Below are 27,438 nucleotides of genomic sequence, written 5' to 3' on the forward strand. Positions count from 1 at the left end.
TATTTGATTACATATATCAATTTCGGTCGTAGGCCAAGTTATTAGGCCAAAAAAGACTTTGAAAAATGTCTCTCATGTACAAAAGTATAGGAAACTGAATAATTAAAACCACCTTTTTAGGGTGAAGGAAGCATTTTTTCAAAAAAATTTGTCTAAAACAGGTTCCCTAAGCCCTATGATGATGAAACGTGGTAGGGGGTAGTATGACCAGAGGATCTCAACCCGATTCGATTTTCAGCGCAAAATATGGTAATTAAGTACCTAATTTGCATAATTTATGCATAAAATGCAAAAACCTATTTTCTCGGAGACTAGGGGTCGTACGTTCTTCAAACTTGGTGGGTGGGTGCATCTTCAACCCAGTCAGAACTAGTTTGTATTGGTTAGTGTGTCAAGGTCACCCAAGGTCATCCAGGGGTCATCTGAGGTCAAATGACTAAAACTGTCGATGGGCACGAAACTTGGTGGGTACGGTCAACATAATGTGGTAGGGGTAGTATGACCAGAGGATGCACACTAGTACCCCCCCCCATGTGGCCCCTCCCACACACTCAAAGTTGAGAGGGGGGTCAAAATTTAATGAAATATTGTTTTTTATATTATGCATTACATATATCAATTTCGGTCGTGTAGGCCAAGTTATTACGCCAAAAAAAGACTTTGAAGAATGTCTCTCATGTACAAAAGTATAGGAAACTGAATAATTAAAACCACCTTTTTAGGGTGAAGGAAGCATTTTTTCAAAAAAATGTCTAAAACAGGTTTTATGTCAAAAATGGTCTCTTTTGGGGTGCTACATCGAGTCAGATAGTTTATAGTTTAGTTTTATTTCAATCTCTATCGACCCCTTCCGGGGTATGAGAGATACAAACAAAGTACAATATACAAAGCATAGAGAGCTCTGAGGAAAAATACAATATACATGTAATATAAAAAGAGCTCTTTGTCATAGTAACAGTGGTATTTGGCAAATTATGATAAACATTTAAAAGTATATAATTATAAAGAATATAATATTTCAATATTGTAATATGTACAGAATATAATATCTAAAAGAAGCACACTTTAAATAATGAAAGAAAAAGAAAGTTACCTGGAATTTAAGTTAACTTTGCCTCCAATACTTGGATAAATTTACAAAGATTCTTTAGCACAGTTATGGTTTTTGAGTTTAAAAGTTCCAACATTTTCGTGGTATTTGGATGTCTATAAAAGTATGCACTAATGCATCTAGCTCTATCACTACTGTCTGTTCAATTAGCTTAGATTCTTGAATTTTTAAGATATTTGAAAAAATAAAACATTGCGGTCAAAGTCATCAAAGAAAAGTGTTAGCACAGCCTTAGACCTAATGTGATTTATACTTTTTAAATTCCCAAGTTCAATTTAAAACCCCATTTCTTTTCAATTTTGCCTTATTTTAGGCAGTTACTTGGGTCCACCAAAAGGGTTCGCGAACTTTTTACAAATCGAGTGGGATGGTCCATTCTCAACTTAGGGCATAGACCCTATCCAATTTAGCCAAACAATCTGTCCACCAATCTGTCCTGCCATTTCAATTGTTATACCGTTCCGGTTATTGGATAGGTTCTATAGGTGATGATGGTCCACCGGATTTTGTTATGACGCGATTACGTTTTATGCATAACATTATTCTGAGCATTGTTTTTTTCCTAAACAATGACATTAAAATTATGGATTTCGTTCTTAATTCAACTGGTTTACAATGTAAATTGAGTTTTGTTTAAGGGGGTACTAGACCCATGCATTTTTTTTTGCATTTTTTTGCATTTTGTGAAGAAATGAGAAAAAGAAATTGGACAAAGTGGTATGCAAAATGAAGGGCAAATCTTCTCGCTCAATTGGTGGCATCAGTATCAATGAAGCGTACATGCTTCTAATGATATAAGCCAAAAGGTGGTACATCACTGATGTTTTAAATCCACTTCATTTTGGAAAGCTTACTATCAACGGATTTCGTTAAAATTTTGGATATGTGTTGCTAACACATTAGGGAAATAATGTTGATATGTAAAATGGGAATAAGCGGTCCCTGATCTCTTTTATGACTTCATGAACTTGGTGCTCCACAACTATCAAAAAACGAACCGGTTAAAATGCTTCTATTTTCAATGTTGAGCTATATTTTGTATTTTAAACTTGCGACACTATTTCACTGAAACTTAATTAAGCCATAGGTAACAGGTTACCACAACCATACTACAGCAATGTTGAAAAAGATTGTATTTTTTGTCACCCATACCACCATATTAGGTAGTTTCCCGTAAGCTTCATTTTTGTGATTTTGGTAACTATTTTATATTTATTTGCCCAATTCATCTCAACTAGGCAATCTAAATTGTACTCACCATTTACATCCCAAGGTATTTTAGTATATCCACCTCACATATTTCCATTATATATCCAGTAACAGACAAAATATCAAAATTGATGCCTCATTATAACATGTATGATATCACAGACTACCACATGTTGATGCCTGAATTTGACCTGAACCAATTGACCTATAACCTGACCTTTGATGACCTTATAGCCTTTTTTTAATCTCTTTTCCTAACACCACATTATAGAAGATAAATACATGGTGTACTATTAAATTGTCTATGTGTAAGAGATTAGGCCTATTTAATTTATTCAGTGTTATAATCAGTGAGTACATTTCTATAGATGGTATAACAAAGGATTTAATGTATTCTATTCATGCCCCCTACTTGAACATGTTGAAAAGAATAAATTATGGACAATTTATGGTTTGTTATGAAACACGCATCTGAGTTACCAGGATACATGTAAACCAAAAATATATAGGGCTAAAATGACTTACTATACAATGGTTTAAAAGCACCTTTTTTTATTATTATTTAATTTTTTTCTTTATTTCACATGATCCGTGCATATATTGCCTAGCTATAAATGAAAAAATATTTTTTTAGACCAATCAAACCAATACATGGGTGTAGTACGCCCTTAATACCATCATTCCTTCCCTAGAATATCAGCATTCGCTTGACATTTTCAGATACAGTGACTTTACAAGAATTATTTTCTGTAACCTGATTCTGTAACCTGATTTGGCCTACACCTTCTCAGACCCATTCGAATAAATAAATAAATAAATAAATAAATAAATAAATAAATAAATAAATAAACAAACAAACAAACAAACAAACACATAAATACGCAAGGAATGTATTTATATAAGCTCGGCCTATTTTAGAAAACTTAGTTCATAAATAATAAATAACGTAATGTTTCAACAGTAAGATTTCAACACAAATAGGCAATCGCCTACTGGCAAATATAGCTATTTTGCTGGACAATACTTCTTGATACAGATGTTCGAATAAATACTATCTCAGCGCATTATGACATTCGTCCCCATTGCTCTAAATGGATTGATTCAAAAAAGTTTATGGTACCCGACGCTCAACAGCTTGTTATAAAAATATCGCAGGAAAAGACCAAAATTGAAAAGAAATGGGGTTTTAAATTGAACTTTAGAATTTGAAAAGTATAAATCACGTTAGGTCTAAGGCTGTGCTAACACTTCTCTTTGATGACTTTGACCACAATTTTGTATTTTTTCAAATATCTTAAAAATTCAAGAATCTAAGCTAATTGAACAGACAGTAGAGAAGTAATTGCAGATAAAAAGATAATGGAACTCATCTCCAACTGCATCTTCCTGGCACAAATTACAAATTTTATCATTATCATCATTACTAAATCTATATTTGTTATTTGGCATTCTAATGTTACTACATCTTAATTTACAAAGTTTTAATCTATTACTAAAATCTAGGTTTAAGAGATATTGTTCAAATGAGTGATCTACTTTGAATACTCTATAATTCAGGCACAACCTATTATTGAAAACCTCCCTGAACCAGTCTTGCCTGTCAATATCATTAAGTCGAATGTCAAGAGCACCTTTTAACCATTTGGAGTTGTGATTACCCTGTGCCAACCAAACAAAACTAAACCCACATTGATCAAGCAAATCTTTGACCTTACCAATCCAATTAAAACAGAAGTTGTTGGAATTTTTCTCCTGAAGAACCTTTATTAGACTATAAAGTCTAAATGAATATTTATGATCTTTTCCTGTTACTAATCTGCTCCAGAAATTGACCATTCTTTTTGCAATTATACTGTGAAGTTTAAACTTTCCAACTTCTCCATAAATCATGCAATTGGCAGTGAACTTATTTACTCTAAGGAGTCTTTTTAGAAAATTTCTGTAGAAGATTTCGACCTGATCAATGTTCTCCATGCCCCAAATTTCGCTGCCATAAAGTAAAATAGGGAGAACTAAGTTATCAAACAATTTGCAAGTAATATCGACTGGCAGTTGAAGCTTCGTTGCTTTAGAAATGAGAGCAAACATTGCATGCTTGGCCTGGGTAACTTGTTTATTAATTGCCTTTTTAAATTTTCCATTGAAGTTAAAAACAATGCCCAGATATGTATAGTCATCACAAACTTGGATTTCATCATTTCCAAACATAAATTTGGGTTTACGCCTAGTTTTCCCACGTGAGAAAATGACAATTTTGGTTTTAGAAGCATTTACCGTTAGATCCCATGTTTTGCAATAATTATAAAGGGAATTTAGAGCATTTTGAAGATCCAATGCACTCTCAGCAAGAATAATTGTGTCGTCAGCATACAGAAGGATGTATAATCGGAGCCAGATTTCAACATCATCATCACTTAAATTTTTGATTATTTCACTATTTAAGTGGGTCAAACCAAGGACTCCATCTTTTCTTAGTGAGTCTTCCAAATCATTAAGGAAAATTGCAAAGAGTAAGGGTGAAAGGTTTTCACCTTGACGAACACCGACATTACAAGTGAAGAAATCTGATATTGAATTATTCAGTTTAACACACGATTTAGCTCCTGCATATAGATTGTAAATAACATTAATTACTTTACCATTAATACCATTTGCAATTAAATGTTCACAAGATTATTTCGGGGTCATCCGAGGTCACCCAGGGTTCATCTAAGGTCAAATTACTAAAACTGTCGTATGGGCATGAAACTGGTGGGTACAATCAACATTTAGAGTCAAATGTTAGGAAGATTATTTCGGGGTCATCTGAGGTCACCAGGGGTCATCTGAGGTCAAATTACTAAAACTGTCGTATGGGCATGAAACTTGGTGGGTACAGTCAACATTTCGAGTACAATTTTAGGAAGGTTATTTCGGGTTCATCCGAGGTCACCCAAGGGTCATCTGAGGTCAAATTACTAAAACTGTCATATGGGCATGAAACTTGGTGGGTACAGTCAACATTTAGAGTCAAAGTTTCGGAATGGAATTTCGGGTCATCCAAGGTCACACAGGGTCATCTGAGGTCAATTACTAAAAACTGTCATATGGGCATGAAACTTGGTGGGTACAGTCAACATTTAGAGTCAAAGTTTGGAAGGTAATTTAGGGTCATCCAAGGTCACCCATGGGTCATCTGAGGTCAAATTACTAAAACTGTCGTGGTGGCCAGCCGAGACCCACCAAAATTTAGGGATCAAAGGTCAAATTCCAATATTGGTCCAAGCAAGCTCAAATTGAACAGGCAAATCGCCATGGGTTGTTGCAGGTTCATTTACTTCTACCAAAAGTAATCGTAAAAGCAGGCGATCGCGAAAGCAGGCGAGACTCGTGGTTCGAGAACCGCCTTGTTATTATTATTATTATTGACAATGTTTGAATTTAAACATGAGTTCAGGTTTTATTTCTGCACTCTCTTTCAGCATGTCTTCTGCCTTTTTTACATGCATGTTTTCAGTTTTTTTCAAACACAGGTTTTTTTCATGAGGGTTTATTCTCTTTTGGTGTTTGTTGGAATTCAGATAGTGATGGATGAAAATGAAGTTACAACTAATATTTTCTGTTCTCAATCTTAGGTAACCATGGTTTCTCCATTGGAATTGGTGATGTGACACCAGGTCAGGGATTGATTAGGTCCAAGATGAAACTCTTAGATGCTGGGTAAGTTGTGTGTGTATGGGTGTGGGCTGGGGTTTTGTTGGGGTGTGTGGGGTGTTAATGTGTGTTGTGTCTATGTGATGTGTATGCGTGATTTAATCAAACATGGCCAAAAAACATGTCTTGCCTGCAGCTGTAACTTAACATCCAACCATGAATGATCCATGATCTTTTTATATGCAGTAATATTTGGGCCCAATGTGAGTCCATCTTCAGCATGCACATGGAATGTTCTCCCTGTGCATATCCCTGCTATCAGACCTCAAGCCAACTTCAGCAAGGACAGGTTAAATAGCTATCTGGATGTAAACCTGTCGGTAGTCTCTTCAACATGATAGTTTGATTTCGGAAATGCCTTAGTCATAAAAGATAATAAAATAAAAATGTTCCCCATTGGATAGTACCATACAGCTCTGCAGTTGTTTTGTAGTATTGCCTTCATTTGCATAAAATTAAAGAATAAATATTTTACACATAAAATGTTGGAGAGCATGAAGAGCATGTTACAGAATACCTGGGTACGATTCACATCATGATCATTTATAGGTTAGTGTATGGGTGAGACTAGTGTAATATTATCACAAAGTGATGCATTTTTTTGTTTCACAAGCACACATATTTAAAAATTATGGAATGTTAATCAGCCAGTGTAAAATATTTGTATGAGTGATATAATATGAGTTTGATAGATAATTGTCCATATAATGGTTGATATTTCAGGTATTCCAAGTGTGATGAATATATCAGGGATTTAGAGAATGGCAAATTACAGACTCAGCCTGGGTGTACAGCAGAGGAAACATTAGAAGCCATTATACTGAAGGAGTTGTCAGTGATCCGTGATCATGCTGGTAAAGCATGCCTACAAGAACTACCAAAGAGTAACAGTCCCTTGACTATGGCTGTGTGTGGATCAAAAGGTATTGAGTATGAAGTTCAGGGTTTATGCGTTACTTTTTGTCTCAACTTTCCATATGCCCAGACATGGGAATCATGGGTTAACAATGGTAGACAATGTTTTTGTGTGCATATATACAATGAACAACTTTCTAAGGGGTTAGTGTAAAATCATTTTATCTGCTGCCCTTACTAAAATTAAGGATGATTGCACATGTAGCACACCCCATCAAAAATCAATTATAATAAAATGCATCTGGTGCAGGGCTCCAGTAATCCTGAGAAAGGGGAGGGGACAGCAGATTGCCATCTCCCACATGTCTCTTTCTGTACATGCCAGCTTTTTTTTGGCCTATATAAAACCAAAACAAACTGACCATGGGCCAAAATATTGTATAATTACAAAATAATGTTTATATGATAATGCCCATTTGATCAAAACTATGTGGTTATAATTAACTGTTTCTTTGTGTGTTTTATTGTCAGGTTCATTCATCAACATATCTCAGATGATAGCATGTGTAGGACAGCAGGCTATTAGCGGCAAACGAATCCCAAATGGGTTTGAAGAAAGAGCACTACCTCACTTCAAAAGGCAATGTAAGTAATCAAGTCTTGAGATCGGGTAGCCAATCAGATAAGAGCTTAGTAAAATATGCAGTGTATTGATACTGTTCAATTGTACTTCACATACTGCCTGTAATTACATGCATCTGGCAGAACATTAGTTAAGGCCTGGGTGCTCAATCTCGCCGATTAACTCTTTGGTGTGCCCGGAACCTAAGCCGCAGACCCACACCGATGCACATATGCTGAGAAATAAAATACTGTTGCGATATGCACTAACAAAATTTGTGTCTGCTTGATGAAAAGCCATGTTCAGTCACCCGTTCATCGGCTTGATCAGCCCAACTCCTGCATTTCACGCAACCGGCTTATAACACTTGACAACAATAGCCTTACAAATTGGTGTCCTTGAGTGCGTTGATTCTTTGCCGAATTATATCAACTGATCCGCAAATTGCTCACGGTGAGTAAACTCAAGTAGGTACTACAATAAATATTAATATAAAGGTTTCGAGTAATGAATGACAAACCGCAGAACAAGAAGATGGCAAGATGTTGCGAACTCGATGCCCAACTTTCGCGATTTCGCAACCAGGGATATAGCTACACTATATTAATTCGTCGGTGTACTGCGGCTTGAAACTGTAAGCCGCAGGAGAGCCATCGAAATGCACCGAGACGATGCAGAGTTAATCGGCGAGATTGAGCACCGGGGCCTAATTGTTCTTTATTCAAGCCTAATTACCTTCAATCTCCCGCTCTTCTTCAGCATGCCTCTGTTGCTCAATTGTTTAGAAGTCACTGGTTCAAATCCAACCAGATGCTCTGTTTTTCTTGTTTTTTCAATGTTTATGTGCGCTGGCTGCTGTGGGTAAATATTTAAATTTGTTCTTCATTGTTTTTGGGGATGAGCGCATGTGTAATACTCATATTGTGATATTTTGGTGCAATTCAATTCTCCAAATCTCTATATGCAGTAATTACAATCAGTCCGTATACCTTTTATTACTTCCATATTGTTCTGATTTTATTTCAGCCAAAATCCCCGCAGCTAAAGGCTTTGTGAGGAATAGTTTCTATTCAGGCCTGACTCCAACTGAATTCTTCTTCCATACCATGGCAGGAAGAGAAGGTATGTTCAATAAGAAAGTAAAGAGTAGTAAGTTCCTGTCAAAATGTTGACTTGACTATTTGAAATGTTTGTGTTGATAGCGATATGAAACTCTCTCAATTTCAGAAAATTATGCAACTAAAATAAAAAAACGTTGTATAAAGAGTAATATAAATCCTTTATTTAAACTCAACTTGGATTGTACCAATAATTGGGGGTTGTGTCCCGTTTTCATGAACTTTACTATTCCCTGTCACAAATAAAATGTATACTGTATTTGTATTTAGGATTGGTTGACACTGCTGTGAAGACTGCAGAGACTGGCTACATGCAGAGAAGATTAGTCAAAGTAAGTACACTCTCTTAGACTAATATCTCATGTATGATCCTGGCCTGGGCTGCTTTGTTTTGTGGCACAACAAGGTCATAGAAGAAATTAAGAAAATGTGGCACTTGAGCAATTCCCCAAAGCTGACTTTAAACAGCCAGCTTAACAACATTGTTTGTTCTAGTTAAAATTACCTCTATGGAAGACATGACCTTAATCTCCAACACCGGGTATCACCCAATCTGGTAACTTCACCTGAAATTTACACTCCCTGTGTGGATTAAGGTCATGTCTTCCACATGAGCAAAATAATTGTTGCAATTGTAATTACTACAGAAGCAGAAGTGCAATTTATATCATTAACACGACGCATTTTCCCTGTTTACAGTCATTGGAAGACCTGTGTTCACACTATGACAACACAGTACGTAATTCTATGGGTGATATTGTGCAGTTTGTGTATGGTTCTGATGGCCTAGACCCAGCAGCTATGGAAGGCAAAGATAAACCTGTAGATCTGAATAGAGTTCTTAATCATATCAAGGTAAGTTTGCCTCTTCCATGCATAGGTACCCAGCAATCTTGGCATTCCACTTTGGTGCTCAGACCAAGACCGCAGGTACAGGGGCATTCAAGGCTCAAAAAGAAGTAAGTTTTACCAAATCGTGATGACATTTCATATCTTCATCTCTATGACATAAAGTCATATTTCATGAATTATGGCTTTATGTCAAACTTTGCCCTGGTGACCTATAAACACAACAAATTTGGCTGATTCAATTTAGATGCAAGTTGTGACATGTGTTAACATTACAAATAATCAGGTTTGAAAAAAATTAACCAATTTCATATTATAAGATTATGGTTTTAAAATGATGTTAGCTTCAGACCAAAGGATAAGCAAGTAAATAATAAGTGACATATGTTCTTGTAGCCTGAACCTCTGGCTACAGAAACACAGGCAAGTAACACCCTATACTGTGGATTTTAAGCTCTAAAAAGCAAAAATCACCACTAAATCCGGATGTAACAACAAAAATTTAATTTTTATGTGTTTGTCAAACTATCTTTAAGTCTGTGTGCAGCCTTTGTCTGATAAAGTTTGAATGAATTCAGAAACTAATGTTATCAGTACAGCAATTCAAAATTTACATAATTCTCCAACATATTTGTTCGTTACAGTGCAAGTACTCATGTAGATCAGAGTTTGCCATGGGAAGTCAAGCCATAAAGGAGCAATCAGCTGAGATCATTGATGGACCACAGTTCAAAGATTGTAGTCAAGCATTTAAACAAGAAGTCAAGTAAGTACTCATGTAGATCAGAGTTTGCCCTGGGAAGTCAAGTTTACAAAGGAGCAATCAACTGAAATCATTGATGGACCACAGTTCAAAGATTGTAGTCAGGCATTTAAACAAGAAGTCAAGTAAGTACTCATGTAGATCAGAGTTTGCCCTGGGAAGTCAAGCCATAAAGGAGCAATCAGCTGAGATCATTGATGGACCACAGTTCAAAGATTGTAGTCAGGCATTTAAACAAGAAGTCAAGTAAGTACTCATGTAGATCAGAGTTTGCCCTGGGAAGTCAAGCCATAAAGGAGCAATCAGCTGAGATCATTGATGGACCACAGTTCAAAGATTGTAGTCAGGCATTTAAACAAGGAGTCAAGTAAGTACTCATGTAGATCAGAGTTTGCCCTGGGAAGTCAAGCCATAAAGGAGCAATCAGCTGAGATCATTGATGGACCACAGTTCAAAGATTGTAGTCAGGCATTTAAACAAGAAGTCAAGTAAGTACTCATGTAGATCAGAGTTTGCCCTGGGAAGTCAAGCCATAAAGGAGCAATCAGCTGAGATCATTGATGGACCACAGTTCAAAGATTGTAGTCAGGCATTTAAACAAGAAGTCAAGTAAGTACTCATGTAGATCAGAGTTTGCCCTGGGAAGTCAAGCCATAAAGGAGCAATCAGCTGAGATCATTGATGGACCACAGTTCAAAGATTGTAGTCAGGCATTTAAACAAGAAGTCAAGTAAGTACTCATGTAGATCAGAGTTTGCCCTGGGAAGTCAAGCCATAAAGGAGCAATCAGCTGAGATCATTGATGGACCACAGTTCAAAGATTGTAGTCAGGCATTTAAACAAGGAGTCAAGTAAGTACTCATGTAGATCAGAGTTTGCCCTGGGAAGTCAAGCCATAAAGGAGCAATCAGCTGAGATCATTGATGGACCACAGTTCAAAGATTGTAGTCAGGCATTTAAACAAGAAGTCAAGTAAGTACTCATGTAGATCAGAGTTTGCCCTGGGAAGTCAAGCCATAAAGGAGCAATCAGCTGAGATCATTGATGGACCACAGTTCAAAGATTGTAGTCAGGCATTTAAACAAGAAGTCAAGTAAGTACTCATGTAGATCAGAGTTTGCCCTGGGAAGTCAAGCCATAAAGGAGCAATCAGCTGAAATCATTGATGGACCACAGTTCAAAGATTGTAGTCAGGCATTTAAACAAGAAGTCAAGTAAGTACTCATGTAGATCAGAGTTTGCCCTGGGAAGTCAAGCCATAAAGGAGCAAGTAAGTTGTTTCATCTTCAATCTTTATGATGGTATCAGGTTAAAACTACAGAATGTTCAGAAATTTTGTACTCAGGTGCTGCAATGGACATCATGTATGCAAATTTTCACTGACATACAATGAAAACTTGTATGATGAAAATTTCACCCTTTCCCTGTGTGGAAGATAAAGGTCACATCTTCCATTGGGGCATAATAACAGTCTTGACTACCAACCTGCTAGTCCAATATGATTCAATCAGTGATCATTTGATGTGAAGAGACACTTCCTCTCCCCCCCTTTGTTTTCCCACTGGACTAGAGGACCTGATGATAAATGCCTTCCCATGGGATAGGGTGGGCTATGATTAATGCTGAGGGCTCCAAAGCATGCCAACTTTGGATAAATAAAAACATAATGTTAGCTGCCCACTGGTGCATAATGGATGATGTTAATTGCCCACAGGTGCATATTAAATTGATCATAACAACGGAAATATAAATTCTTACACAAAAATATGTTTGTTTACGTATATTTTATTTCTTAAAAAGGACATTCATGGATGATCTGGCCTACCTGACTCGAACTTGTCGTGATGCATATGGTGTACCCGAGGTGCAATCCGAGAAAGGTGGTGAGTATCTAAAGCTAAAATGATGCTCAATTTAAAGTCAATTAAATTAAATTCAAATACTATTCCATTATCAAAAATGTAAAGGTTCATACATACACCTAAGTAGGATGACAGTGATATTGAGGAAATAATCAAGAGGCCGTTAAGGCCAGATGCCTAAACCATATCAGTAGGGATGACCATCATAATTTCATGTTGCCCCTTTTGCTACAAAAGATTGTTTTCTGGAAAGAACTCATCAACAGAAGTATTTTGGTGGTTAAATGGTCAAATCGGTCAAAAACTTTTGAATTATGAATTTTCAAAGTTTCCCATTCTGACGGTCATTGGAACGAAATAAATTGACAAAAGTCTAAATATAGCAATGTGAGCAAAATTGGTATAAGCATATATTTACCTTTTATATTTCTTTATTTTAATATATATGCAAACATGAAACAAGCATATTGTGAAAGTATCAAAGGGTTTCTTATGAAATGGCACTTTACTAGTCAATAGCATTAAGTATTTCTTCAAACCGAGGCACTGAAATCATGCTTTTAGAAAACATTTGCCAAAAATCATCCATAATGGCCAAAGTGGCACAAAATCAAAAGTCCAGGTGAACTTTTTTTTCCACAACAATATACACTACACATAAGAAAAATACTAATGTACTACAAGGGATTTTCAACATAGGAATCCAAACAATCAAGTACCAACATGCACAGCTTTGTCCTGATATCACTTCTGGGGTTTTAACAAAATGTTTAACCTCTATTGTGATTGGCAGCAGCATAAGGTATCTCTTTGATAGCTGATAATGCCCAGCCATTCAGCAAGTGGCTAATAACAGACCTTGATAGGCTTGAATGAATACTGTCATGTGCTACAAAACCATCACACTCCAGGGACTGGTCATTCCATATGCTACAGGGAGCCCAGTACTTTAACAATGGAGTGAAAGACTCATTATTGATTAGGCGCGTATTTTAAAAGTACAGCTCCTGTGCTTGTATAGCAGCAAGTCAGTGCAGATGGTATAAATATAAGAAAATGTTTAGGGTTGAGATCAGGTGAATAATACAACAAATGAGCATGAAACTTCACATTTATGTTCAGAAAGGTGTCTATTTAACATGATTCGAAAGGTGTTTGGAAATTCCAAAGGGAAGCTGGTGATTTAATTTTTAACTCGAGATCTACTTGTCCGGTTTTTTTTCCTTTTTACAGAGAGTATGATAGAGGTAATAACAACAACTCTGCCAAATTACAGCTCAGTAGGTCAAGGTGTTCACCTGATCTTTTTCATCTGAATATTTTGTGCCATTCTGAGCAGTGCTGCACTGGGCCACTGGCAATTAAGCGCACTGTGGCGATGGACCAATTTTGACTCACACTTACAGAAAAACCAAATAAGTTATGATGCTGTAATTTGCAGGATAGTTACAAAACACAATTGGCATTAACATCTCCAATTTTTACAGAAAAATTATGAAAAATAAAAGAATGAGCTTAATTTAGAAATGTCTGTGCAAGTAGTGCATAGTTGAGCTCCCTGCATGTCTATGGGAGTGTTCTAATCAAGTTGATGGTTCATTGGTCATCCCTAATATCAGTCATAATTATCTTCTTAATTGAAGTTAAAAACTTCCTTTAAGATTATCGTCATGCTGTACTTTGTATAGAAGTAATACAATGTGGTATCATTATGGTTTATTTCATTTTCTTTACCAGTTTGATTATTCACATAATATTGTATGCATTATTCCCATCAGTTAAGTACCAAGTTGAGAGAATTACCCCAACACAGCTGCGTGAGTTTCTGTTGATGTGTAACAGTAAGCATATGTTATCCCGCATTGAGCCAGGGACAGCAGTGGGTGCTATAGGAGCTCAGAGCATTGGAGAACCAGGAACACAGATGACACTCAAAACTTTCCATTTTGCTGGTGTAGCTTCCATGAATATCCTTTTGTTTTAAAAGATTTAGAATATACTGAAATTGTGAGGGTACTTAGCAGGTCAGAGGTCCTTTTATGATTTTATGCATGATATTTGGAGCATGAACTATATTCAAAATATCTAATTCTCGACCATGAGAGCCATCTTAGATACGCACAGATATTTGCATCAAGAGTAGTAAAAAAAAGCGTAGTGATTAGTGCGCTATGCACAGGCACAACGCCTAGACGTTGATCCACAAGCATCAGCACACTTTACACAAATACCACACACTTATGGCGCAAACACAGCTTGTCGCTATGCAAGGTCTTGAAGGTTCAGTCATGTAGGTACATCCTCTCATGTTCGAGAATTCAATATTTTGCCTATAGAATACCACATTCTAAAATAAAAGTGTTACAAATTAAAGTGATCTGTTTGTAAAATACAAGTATACTTTGTTTGGCAGTAATTGTATGTTAATGTTGCTTTTTCAGATATTTTTTATTATACTGTTCCCTCATCCCTGCTAGGTATGTTCATAAAATTTTGAAGTTCAATATTTTTAGCTGAAAGTTCTTTCATTTGAAAGAGAATCAAATTACCTAAACAATAAGGGGTCAATCATGTTTCTAGTGCATATACTTTTGAAGTTACAGACAAAAATAGTGTCACCAAATTGACCAAAATTTTGTGTGTGAAATTGTGACAGCAGGCACATGTACAATGTACACTACTGTATGTGACCCCAGATGACCTCCTATTCTTTACTGTAAGAAAGCTGTTTTGGATGGTCTTGATTTACACACAAATTGCTTTTGAGCTAAATCGAGTGTCAACTTGGTGGAACATGGATTGCACTATGTGATAGTTTATGAATCCAGTATCATGCCAGTACCAACATAAGTCAACATCACTTAGGTTTTGGTTGTCAAAATTAATTTTTAGTAATTTTTTCCATTGAGCCCCACAGTAAAGCCATTTTTGGACTGTACAGGCACATTCCACTTCCCTATGGACGAATAGCGCCACCTATTAGTGTGTGATATGAGCCTGACTATCCCTGCACCATGTTAAACATGAGGTTGAGAGATGTAAAGTTGGGGTCCCTGTTCTTATATGTAACAGGTTTCAGATTGGGTTCAAATTTCAACGGTTAAATAACATTGATATCTAACCCTTTGCAAATGATTGTAATCCTTAACCATTATCTTCACATATCACCCTTGGTGTGCCTAGAATCAAAGAAATCATCAATGCATCTAAGAACATCAGTACTCCAATCATATCTGCTCTGTTAGAGGTTGATGATGATGCAGATGTAGGGCGATGTAGTCAAGGGGCGCATTGAGAAGACACGCCTGGGAGAGGTAACATGTCATTGGTGTAGTTATAGAATTAAATCAGAAAGAAACTTTATTCAACAAAATATTAATTTAACTATTAATAATTCTAAATTCTGTACATTTGTTTTCAGAAAGTCAGAAAACAAATTTCAGGAACTAAATAAAAAAACAAAAACAAAAACAAAAAACCACTTTTCATTCAGCTAATTAAAATGATCTTGGACCAGTGTGAACACTTACTCATTTTCCTGAGAAATAAGCAAGGATTTTATATTTTGTATCACATAAAACTTTCAACATTTATTGAACTTTCTTGACATCACTTCCAAGTCTATTGGTATAAATGTTTGATCATACAATCCAAAATAAAAATATTTGTGAAATAGAGGCAAAAACCATGAACTAAACCACCATCTCAAACCTTAAATCTGTAACTCTGAAAAGAATCTGCCAGGAATATTTGATGACAGGATATTAGCTAGGATTTGACAAGTACCTCTCATTTTCACCAAAACTAACTGTCCAAAATTTGACACTGAAAACATAAGTTAGACCTCAGCACCTTGCGGGTGTTCAGTCATTTCAAATTACTAGAGGCTTGATATTTTGAGTTCACATAATTTATTATTATTTTTAGAATTTAGCATATCTCACAGGCATAAATTTTGCCTGTCCCAGGAGCACACTGCCTGTCCAAAATGATGGGTGGGCAGATGCACAGGTGACTAGCTAACACCCTGTTTGATAACCATGGTATTTTGTGTTTGCTTCCTCTCCCATACAGGTGTCTGAATATTTGGAGGAAGTGTTTCTACCAGATGATTGTTTCATTTTGATTAAGCTGGATCTGGATAGGATCAAACTTCTCAAGGTGAGACATAAGAAATTCAAGATTGTTTCCATCACACATTTCATTGTGGGAACAACTTTACTTCATTTTAAAAACAAGGAATTTAGAAAGAACAAATATGTTTAATATAGCAAAGCAATTTTTATCTTCAGAAAAGTAAGACAATGGAAACTGACAAATCACGGATAACCCAATTCATTAATAGGTGTGTTTAGACGGTAGCCTACTTTTGAATGTAACTTACAAGCGAGCCAGCAATTAAATTATGCTAAAAGCGAGTGTGTGTCCACACAGGACTTACTTGTAAGCCAACTCACTTGTAAGAGTAACCTTCACTGGTAAATTATGCCACGATTATGCACAATCAGAATAGGATTGGGTCATCAAGGTCATGCTTACAAGCAAGTTAACATGCAAGTCTTGTTCACACTGGCCTTACATTCGAATGTTACTCGCTACATCGTCACTTGCATGTAGCTACATGCGAGTGCGTTTAGACGGGCACTACATACAAGTTTACATTTGAATGTAGTTACAAGGGACTTTACAAGCGATCGTCTGAACAAGCCTAATATCTTAATTTCTAACATCATTCATATAGCCAATTACATGGGTACACAAACAGCCGTTTTTATGATAGCATAAAATCCCTGCAGGTTTGTTGGTTAAGTTTCTGGCTTTATCCTGCATCATGGGAAAGGTCTAAAAATTATAAATGTAAACCAAAAATAGAATTGTTCTCTAAAAATGAATGTTTTATTTGTTTTAGTTGGAAGTGAGTTCCTCTAGTGTTGCCAACTCAATCTGTGCCTCAAAGCTGAGAGTCAAACACCAGGTGAGACATCCTGTATTTACAAAGATATTAGACTATGTGTACCCTATTTGAACTACTTGACAAGTCTGCCATATTGATTTCCCTCACAACATAACAGCATGCTTGATATATGGACAGTAGGTTAGAAATGGTGATACATGCTGGCTGCAATAACATGATTATCGCAGGAGAGATGAAAAAGGAAAATCATATTTTCAAATCAAACGTTATTGTTGTTATTACATTAATGAATAACAGCATCATAGAATGTTGGAATATGTATGAATAGTAGAATTTCAGGCACAATTGTTGTTTATGCCCTCGGCTGTGCACCTTGGGTATAAGGCCCTTCGCACTTGATCATTAGTTTCCTGTTCAAGATTTCGAGAAAGGGACGAGGTGACTTTTAATTATTAATTATCTTTTATTTTCTTTATTTAGTTTGAACTATTACAAACAACTATTGACTCGTTTTGACTAGAGCGGGCATTTAATTATTTCACAACAATATTTGATTTTATAAATAAGTGAAGGTGGAGTTGTACTCTTTGTTCATTCATCATTATTGTTGATATTACTAAAGTCAGAAAATGGCAAGTAAAAGCAGTTGAAAGTTATTTTAAAGGAAAAAATTAGAAATAAAAATAAAATAATTAACTATTTTGAGATTTTCAATGCGGGCGGTAAACAGGAAACTAATAATCAAGTGCAAAGGGCCTAATGCCCTCAATCTAGAACTAAGTGCCATGGCATAGTGGGGGCAAACATGAATTAGGTCTTCCCAACAAATTTTGTAGATAATAATAAGTGAATTAAGTAACATGTTTTTAACAATATTGTTATTTGTTGCTTTCTAGCATGTGAGAGTGCATTCATCACAAGTGTTAACAGTGCACCCTCAAGAGACCAGTAAGAGCTCTATGTACTACACATTACAGTTTCTCAAGGAACATTTACCTGAAGTGGTGATTAAGGTATACAATGTATACTTGTTTTTTTTCTTTTGAAATAGTTGTAATTAACAGGAAGTTTATTTTTAGATTTTTGAATTATTCGTGATGTCATCCATATTAATGCCAATGTACCATAATAATGGTCAGTTATCAGTTTTATAAGCCCCACCAGAATGTCCTTTAAAAATTGAGATAAAAATAACCTGAAAAAAAAACTTATGGCCTCTTTTCAAAGACCAATTTATATGTAAAAAGGAGAGATTTTTAAGAAATACAAGAAATAAAACTAAAATACAGAAGAATGAGCACAAACATGACACAGTATATCAGGAAAGGCCCTGATGTAAAAAAAATCAGGAAATGGGAAAAAAAATAAGGAAACTGATCAATAGTAGAGTAGATGAACACATTAAAAAACAACAGAAATTGAATTAAACAATTTATACAATAGTGGAAGAGATAAGATTCAGGGCTTGGCTTTCAGCAAAGATGTCCAGCTTTATTATGCAGGATTCTGTATGTAAATTTGGGCTTGGTATTTCATTCTACAAATCAAACATGACTTGCAGATAAATTGTGTTTGCTAACATAAAATTTTTGCAGGGTATACCATCAGTATCACGGGCTGTTATTACCCTAGATGACAAAGCTGGCCAAAAGAAGTACAAATTGTTGGTAGAGGGGGATAACCTACAGGCTGTCATAGCAACAAGAGGTATGTATCATGGAAGTGCCTTCTGTGTAGTCATAAGTGCCCATGCAAACAATTAACCTTCTTTGAATTTGCAAAACATCAGCCTCTACTATAATTTGTTCACAGCTTGTACTAGGGGAGACTCATAACATTGTGGATTGATACAGAAGGTCATACATGCATTTGGTGCAGGATCTACGCAGAGTGCACTTTGCATGTTGCTTCACTGATGCACGCTTTTATGAATTTACGCAGGCATAAATTGGGACTTTATTGATGCACAGAGTAGCAGGTTAACTTTATTAGGGGTAATAGTGGTGGGAGGGTTGGGTAGCAGTAGTGTTGGTATGGGTGGGGTAAGGGTTAATGTGGGATAAGTGAAACGGTAGGTTTGGGGATTAGTGGGTCAGGGGTGAGGTGATTATGGTGTGGTTGGAGGGTTTGGATAGAGGTTGAGTAGAGGTAGTGTGGTAAGGGTAGAGGTAAGGTTTGGGATAAGTGGTAGGGGTGGCACTAGGAATTAGTAGGGTTAGGGTGAGATGGGGTAAGGTGAGGTTAGGGATAGGATATGGTGTAGTGTGGTGGGAGGGTTTGGGCAAGGGTACATAGGTACGGGTAGTGGTAAGGGTGGCTAAGTAGTGGGGTAGATTTGGGGGTCAATGGTGAGGTAGGGTGAGGTTATGGATGGAGTAAGGTGTGGTGGGAGGTATAGGGTGAGGGTGGGGTAAGTAGTAGGGTGGGGTTGGGGATTTGTGGAGTCCATGGTGGGATTAGGGATGGAGATGGTTGGGGAGAATGGGCAAGGGTATGGAGTAAGTAGTAGGGATGGGTTTTTCATTTAAAAAGATAAATGACAAGAACCACCCTTGTTTTACTTCTGTTACCCAAAGTAATGTCAAAAGCAGGCAAATCTGTTTTGACCTACTTCCAACTCAAATTTTATTTGAATGTGTGAATGAATGTCATTTGTCACAACTTGTACAAAAGCTATTCTCACCAGTGTACCCTATGGCACTCAATTGGCCCAGCAAGCAGAAAAATTCGCCCAGCAGAAAAGTATCAACCAATCGATCCTCCTTTTTTAAGTCTTGAAAAAGGGCAACATTTTTTTTTATCTTGGACTTGTATATTATATTAGACACTGATGCCCAATTTAGCAAAGTTGTTCCTTGGGGCTGTGCATAAACAAACATATTATGTACATAACAAACAATTACAAAAAAAAGAATTCACTAGGCTAAAACCTATTACAACTAAAAAAAAATCATTAATTGTCAAAACCAAAAATAATACATTTGTGGTTACAAGCCATTCAAAAATACACAGAGAAAAGCAACTTGTCTGTATTCAATTCTGGTGTAAACTTTGGATCATACACACCAGGATTCTCATAATACAACATAAATACCTTGAAATGGTAGTGGGCCCTTGAGTAGGCTGAGGAAAGGTGTATAATTGCTAAAAAGCTGTGTTTGGAGATGGATTTTGGTACTGTTTCTACTGTTTCTACCACAAGTCAACAACAGTTTTTAAAAATGTGAAATAATTAAAGCAAACGTATCATTTCAAATCACCAAACCCCCCATGCATATTTTTTACTGTATACATTTTGTTGTTTTCAGTGATTTTAAAGCAGCTTTTTCAGATTACCAACATGCAAATAGTACCTCATCTTATTTTCATGAATCATCCAGGCCCATATAGTGGTATTTAACATATGATACAATCTATAATTAGGTTGCATACGGTACCAATTACTGCCCTGACAGTATCAGTGGCAAGAAGTCTTATATAAAATAAATGGAAATCACTAATAAATGCGCAATTGATACAAGCTTTGATATGTCCAATACTGAAATGCATTGCATTTGGACATCCTTATTATTGTGTTTAGCTGCCAGGAATTCTAAATGGCACAAAGGTAGGTTTGGTAAAAAATATGCATTACCTCCGAATACATGTTAAAAGCTGTGTCATTTCCACAAACTGAGAGAATAGTAAACAATAGTTAAGCAATAGGTGCAGGGTAATACACTCTTTATTTCTACCAAGTTTCAATAGCCTGCGTTTAAATATTTCTGAGATGTCAACAATAAAAGCAAGTATTCAGTAGGTAAATTTTGGTAACCGAATGTTGACATCATGACAGTATTGTGAAACACCGCCATTCATGCCAATGCCCATATTGGTACATAATGAAGGCCTGTATGTTTGCTATCAAATCATATGTCAATGAAAGTTGCGAATTCACATACATGCCCACCATGCAAAACTGAATACGGCTTAATTGTTGAAAAATATAGACGACGGTCTGCTCATTTGAAAGAAAAATCAGATTCAAGAAGATTAGAAGGGATAAATACTTGGATTTGTCAGCTGTCATGTATGTTTCATTTTAAACGTTTACCGACCTTCTGGTTTCTGAGTAATTTGTGTCCAAATTGGTTTATTCGAAGGTAACTTTTGACGTTTTCGCTAAGTTTACCTACGAATACCATGGATAAAAATGACTTTTCTCATTGTCTTATGATCTATACAACATAGTGGTGGACCCTAGTATAAAGCTAATTATAGTTGCCCTCAAACGAAAGGCCACAAGACGTAACTGACTCCAAGATGGATTTCACAAGTCTGCAATAACGGTTTTAAGCGATTTGTGTGCAATTAAGCAAATTAAAGTCACTTTAGTGCCTTTGTTTCTTACTTCAATCAATGGGCAAAAGGAAAAAATTGTGGAGACATTTTTATTTTGGACTTTTATTTTTGGCCCGTGGACACTTTTGGTTGGATTCAACCATATACTGGCACAGCGAGGTAATGATGAGAGCTATTTACGGTGGGGTATCTAGTGTAAGCTATTAAGGGATCTAGAATGGCGTTTATGGCGTTTCGACAGTATTTTTTGTGGGACATGAGAGCACCTCAGGCGTGTCGAATTGCATTCTGAATACTGAAGCATGTCTTTCTGATATCAAATAATTTTCATTTTTGAAATTCACGATATAATACAAATTTTATGACAAATTATTAAAATTTGATATTTTTCACATTTTTGATATATAACAGTCCTCGAAATAAATTTTATAAATCTAATGATATATTCTTAAAGTGTATGTAGCTGGGAGGAAAAGCCGACGATCAATTGAAAATTTTGACCTTTTATATTGAAGATATGGATTTTTTCCCAAAAAGACCTATTTTTTTGTGTGTTTTGGGGAAAAATCCATATCTTCAATACTGAAAAGGTCAAACTTTTCAATTGATCATCGCTTTTCATCCCACCTACATACACTTTAAGTATAAATCATCAGATTTATAAAGTTTACTTCAAGTACTGTTAAATATCAAAAATATCAATTTTAATGATTTGCCATAAAATGTGTATTACATTGCTAATTTCAAAAAATCAAAATTATTTGATATCAGAAGGACATTCTTCGTATTCAGAATGCAATTCGATATGTCTGATATGCTCTAATGTCCCACAATAAATACTGTCCAAACGTTCATACCCCTTCCCTTAAGGTATCTTATTTTCATGAATCATCCAGGCCCATATAGTGGTATTTAACATATGATACAATCTATAATTAGGTTGCATACGGTACCAATTACTGCCCTGGCAGTATCAGTGGTAAGAAGTCTTATATAAAATAAAGTCATCAAACTATATGTGTGATAACTCAGATACTGAAATCATATAGGAGTACTTTACACATAGAATGGGCTTCCTTTCATTTCAGTCCCATTTATCTTAACATATAGTATTTTCATTTTTGTGCCCGCCGGGTTGGTAGAACTACACTCGTAGTCAATTGTATATGTGCCATTATTGTTGTCCTTTACATTCAGTGAGCATCTATCCTGTGTAGCCTCCACCTTGGCATTGCTAATGGTCATCTTATGGCCATTGACATCTACAGTTTGAACAATGGCATGGCTGAAAAATGAATCTATCTGTATAAATTGAATGGTACATTGTTGTGGGTCAACCTTTGGTAGAATATTGAATGGACTTCCTCTCATTTCAGTCCCATTTATCACAACATGAAGTGGTTGTGATCCCGTCTGTAAGTCATAGTCAATTGTATAGGTGCCATCATTGTTGTCCTGTACACCCAGTGAGTCTCTTCCTAGTGTAGCCTGTACCTTGGTGCCACCAATTACCATCCTATGTCCATTGCAATCTACACTCTTAACAATGGCTCTGTGCTTCTTCTTAGAACCACTTGCAAGTCCCAACTGAATGGTACATTGCTGTGGATCAACCAGTCTCCATCTGGTATCACCCAAATCCTGCAGTGATGCTTGAATCTGTGCTATAGCTGAATGATGCTTCTCAGTGAAAATAAATTCAGTCTTATCTGAAGCTGTCTTGGGGAGCTCTGTTATTTCTAGTTCATTCAGTCTTTGCATGATATGGTTGTGGGAGGTTAAGAGCTGCGTAGGATGGCTCATATCACATGATTGATTAGCAAACTCAGAAGCACTGGTCATTTGGGCTGCAAGAAAGTCTATGGATTCAATGTATGCAGTCAAATTGTTCATCACTGGTTCATACAAGTTTTTCATTTGTGTTTGAACTTTGTTGTAATTGGCGTCGATTTGGTTATGTAATTTCTGAGTCAGTTTTTGCATTTCTTTGTCTTGCTTTTTGAGGTTTGTGGTCAAAGTTTGCTGCAGTTCTTCCAGCTCCAGTCGTTTGCGTGCTAATTCCTGGTTTCTCTCATTTATTCTCTCTGACGAAAGCTGCATATCAGCAACTATCTTTTCAATGGCTGCGGATAGCTCAATAAGGTCATGACCCCGATGGTCAAGAAGGCCACACGTTGCGCAAACTGGTACTTTGCAGTCAGCTTCTCTACAATACATGGTCATATCTTGCTTTGGGTGTTTTGTGCAATGCTGCTGCTGTTGCATCATGGGATTGCATTTCTTGGCTTGTAGCTCTTCAAAAGTCACAAGCTGATGATGTTGCATGAAGCGCATTTCATGATGACTATCCGTACATCGCTGACACTGAAAAGAGCCGCAGTCATGGCAAAACCTCACAGATGGAACGTCTCTATTGCAATTTCCACATGTTACCGCCGACAGATTAAAGATATTTTGGTACTCTTTTAAGTTTTCCACAATGAAGTTATTAGGCAGGCTGTTCACAGTTCCTCCTGGTAAGGTGATCAGTTTGCGACATTTTGGACAGTCAAATTTTGACCTCTTTCCAGCAATGCATTGTAGACAAGATTTGCAGTAGGTATGAAGACAGGGCAAGCATTTGGCTTGGTGTTCGTCATTATCATATGACTCAGCACAAATGGAACAAGTTAAGAACTCATCCTTGAATTCTTCTTTCATCTGAGCTGGTGACATTGAGGCAGCCATGTTGTTTTGAATGATATAATATATAAATTGATATATTAATGCAGAATACAGAAGTATAAACAAGTACGTGGTGAGAGCTTGTAACAGAATAAACTGATAGTGATATTACATATTGAGACACTTTAATACTGTATATTACAAACAAATAATACTTGGACTTTGTCTGAACGCACTCCACCCATGTACACCTAGTACCAGGATCTGACAGATATGCGCCAAAACGCTAGGACACCGTTCTTGTTATCAAATGACCTTTGAATGCATGCATTACAAAAACATCATACTCAACCAAACAAGGTCAAGTTTGAGGTAGCACCTGTTGAATGCGGGTCGCTGCAACTATGTCATTTGACAAGATATGTTTTGATAATGCCCTCAGCATATTAAATATTGCACATCACCAAAGCATACTAACAATACACCTGTACGTTTGGACTGTGCATTGTATGTTATCAATCACATTATGTTTCAGTTTCAGTTTATTTTTACTATGCAGATATATACATGAGACATAATATAATTAAATGATTAAGATACATATAGGCATAGTGGGCAAACCATACAGAGCAAATGCTCAACTTAAATGGTCACCCAGTTGACTGAGAGTGTTGATAAAATGCTCAAAATATGAAAGTTTTTATATTCAAGTACCGATATAATTTATCTGATGACTGTTATTAGGATTACTGATTAGAATGGTTGATTAGGGTATAGGTTGGCATTAGGGTTAGATGTAGGGTGTGGTAGAGTAGGTTGTGAATTTGTGATGGGGTAGTGGTAGGTTGTGATTGGGGTAGTGGGTTGGGCAGATAAATAGGGCAAGGGTTTGGTGGGATGGGGTAAGGGTAATGTTGGGGTAAGGGTAGTGCTGGGGTAAGGGTAATGCTGGGGTAAGGGTAGGGATGAGGATGGGGATGGGTGTAGTAAGGCGTGAGGTAGGACTGGGATGGGGCAGGGTAGGGTAGTTAAGGTTAGGGATGGGTAGGGCTAGGATAAGGGTTAGGGTTGAGTTTGGGTTATGGGTAGGATGAGGTGTGATATGGTTGGGGTAAGGGGTTGGTTGGGGTATGGGTAGGGGAGTTGGTGTATTGGGGAAGCCTGTGGTAAAGGTGGGTTAGGTCCCTATTTCATCTAAAAAAAACAAGGCTGAGGGTATAAAAACAGTTGAGACTAGTGGTTCAAGAACCCCCAGGGGGGCCACTCTAATGGTGAAGGGGGGTATCAGACGTGTCCATAAATTCATGTAAAAAGGGTATTTTTCAGACTAGGGCACGAAACGTGCGTAACGTGAATAGGGTATCAAATTTATGTAAAATTGGTGTAAGAGGGTATGTTTTTGGAGATCTTACGTACTTAGGGTAGTTTTGCCAACTGGACTCAATTCTTTCGATGCTAGGCACTCATATGTGACACAATCAAGGGAAATGAGTCGGATGTCGCTAATATTGATTTTGAGATATTGGCAAAGAGAGTGTTATAATTCTCTTTGTTTTATATTGTTTTCAGCGATGGATAAATTGATATAACTTCGCAAAGAAAGGTCACATCAACATGAGGTTTCAGTTTTAGAGAGCTCTAAATGTCTTCTTTAAATACCTATGTAAAACTCATTTTCGACCAGGGTCGACATATGACTCATTCCCCTTGATCATGTCACATATCTGATACCAAACTGGCAAAAATATACACTGTTTTCCTTCCGACTTTCGTTCGTAATAGGCCTACAACAAGATAGTTTCCGAAATAATAAACTAATAATTTTCTCCTGACTCGCAGATTTTTCATGCACAGTAATATTTTTAATAACCATCTAATACTATGTCGTCTGAAGGTATTCAGTTAACTATTTAGCTCTATGGGTGCTAAAGAATAAGCCTACAAGATGGTTTCCGACTGCCTTATTCTCCCGACTTTCGCATGATGCATGCACATTAAAAAAATTGTATGCTTTCAAGATGGTTTCCGAAATAATTATCTTCCGACTTGCGGATTTTTCATGCACATTAATATTTTTCTTAACCATCTAATGCTATGTCTTCTGAAGGTATTTAGTTAACTATTTATTTAGCTCTATCGGTGCAAAAGAATAAGCCTACAAGATGGTTTTTCGACTTTGTTTTCTCGTGACTGTTTCATGGTGCACGCAGTGGCACCTTAATATTTTTCTATAACCATGCATAGACAACTGCTAATTGACATTAACACTTAACTGTTTTAATGTTTTATGATGTATTGATCAATGATTTTCTGAAATTAGTGTGTTGCCAGTCCTATTCATTTAAATTAATAATTGATAAATACCATAAAACAATGTTTGACCACTTAACTGATGTCCTATTAACTCCAAATTCAAAACCTTTTTTTTTCGCAATTAAGCCAGTTTTTTTTTCGCAATTAAGCCAGTTGCCAAATTTAGGACTTATTTTTTTAGGGATTTTGCCAACTCAAATTTATGGAATTTTGAGAAAACACAGTTGTGCACCCTTAAACTATTGTTTTTAAAAAAATTTAAAAAAATCTCTTAAAGGTATGTTCATGTTAAAGAAATGCAAATCTAACTTTATTTCTAAAGATGTTTTGAATATGGTATATAATACAATCATACTTCCTCACCTAGAATATTGTAATGTTGTTTGGGGAAATTGTGGTATAACTGTTGTAAATAGATTGCAAATAATCCAAAACAGAGCTGCCCGCATTATTTGTGGAGCCCCCTGGGATACCTCCAGTGCAATTGTTCTTGATCAGCTTAATTGGAAGCCACTTTCGTATAGGCATCAATATAACATCTCAATTTGGATTTTCAAAATTTTAAACAACCTTGCACCTCCTTACCTTCTTACTGTTTCAACTTTTTCAAATAAAACATACAATTTTCGCAAAGTGTTAATAACATCTTTATTCCACAACCTCGTACTGACTTTAAAAAACGAAGCTTATCCTACAGAGGTGCAATCATTTGGAATAACCTTGATAACAATGTCAGAAATTCTTCAAATTTAAATATTTTCAAAAATAAGCTGAAGGAGGTTTTGTTCTAATTCATTATTATATTTTAGATTAAATTTATATATCATATAAATTTAGCTCTCTCTCAATCTGTTTGTCTATGTAATGTAAATAATTAAGTACTCACATTTGTGTTTCTGTATTTAAATAAGTTTCTGTAAAAATGTGTATATTTTATGCATGTATTGTACAGTATTTATGTCCACGGCCCCAAGGAAGAACAACCTTTGGGTTGATTTGGGCCTCCGTGGTTAAATAAAGTTGAATCTTTTAATGGAGGCTAATACTAGCTACAATCTACGAAAAAAGTCCTTGGAACGCTTGGTACACTCTGTCGAAATCCCGTGCAGAATTTAATATGATC

General features: G+C 36.3%; 1 protein-coding gene across 1 annotated transcript in view; it reads left to right on the plus strand.

The window, feature by feature from the left end:
* Nucleotides 1-27,438, plus strand: part of LOC140158509 (DNA-directed RNA polymerase III subunit RPC1-like) — a 68,675-nt gene that overhangs the window by 28,536 nt on the left and 12,701 nt on the right. Inside the window, 15 exon segments of the mRNA XM_072181617.1 lie at nucleotides 5,935-6,019; nucleotides 6,737-6,936; nucleotides 7,400-7,513; nucleotides 8,517-8,612; nucleotides 8,879-8,940; nucleotides 9,308-9,463; nucleotides 10,102-10,223; nucleotides 12,021-12,103; nucleotides 13,861-14,049; nucleotides 15,244-15,356; nucleotides 15,358-15,396; nucleotides 16,157-16,243; nucleotides 16,992-17,057; nucleotides 17,894-18,010; nucleotides 18,593-18,704. Of these exon segments, the coding sequence (XP_072037718.1) occupies nucleotides 5,935-6,019; nucleotides 6,737-6,936; nucleotides 7,400-7,513; nucleotides 8,517-8,612; nucleotides 8,879-8,940; nucleotides 9,308-9,463; nucleotides 10,102-10,223; nucleotides 12,021-12,103; nucleotides 13,861-14,049; nucleotides 15,244-15,356; nucleotides 15,358-15,396; nucleotides 16,157-16,243; nucleotides 16,992-17,057; nucleotides 17,894-18,010; nucleotides 18,593-18,704 (1,641 nt within the window).

This window comes from Amphiura filiformis, chromosome 8 (genome assembly GCF_039555335.1).
Source record: "Amphiura filiformis chromosome 8, Afil_fr2py, whole genome shotgun sequence".
NCBI classification, from domain to species: Eukaryota; Metazoa; Echinodermata; class Ophiuroidea; order Amphilepidida; family Amphiuridae; genus Amphiura; species Amphiura filiformis.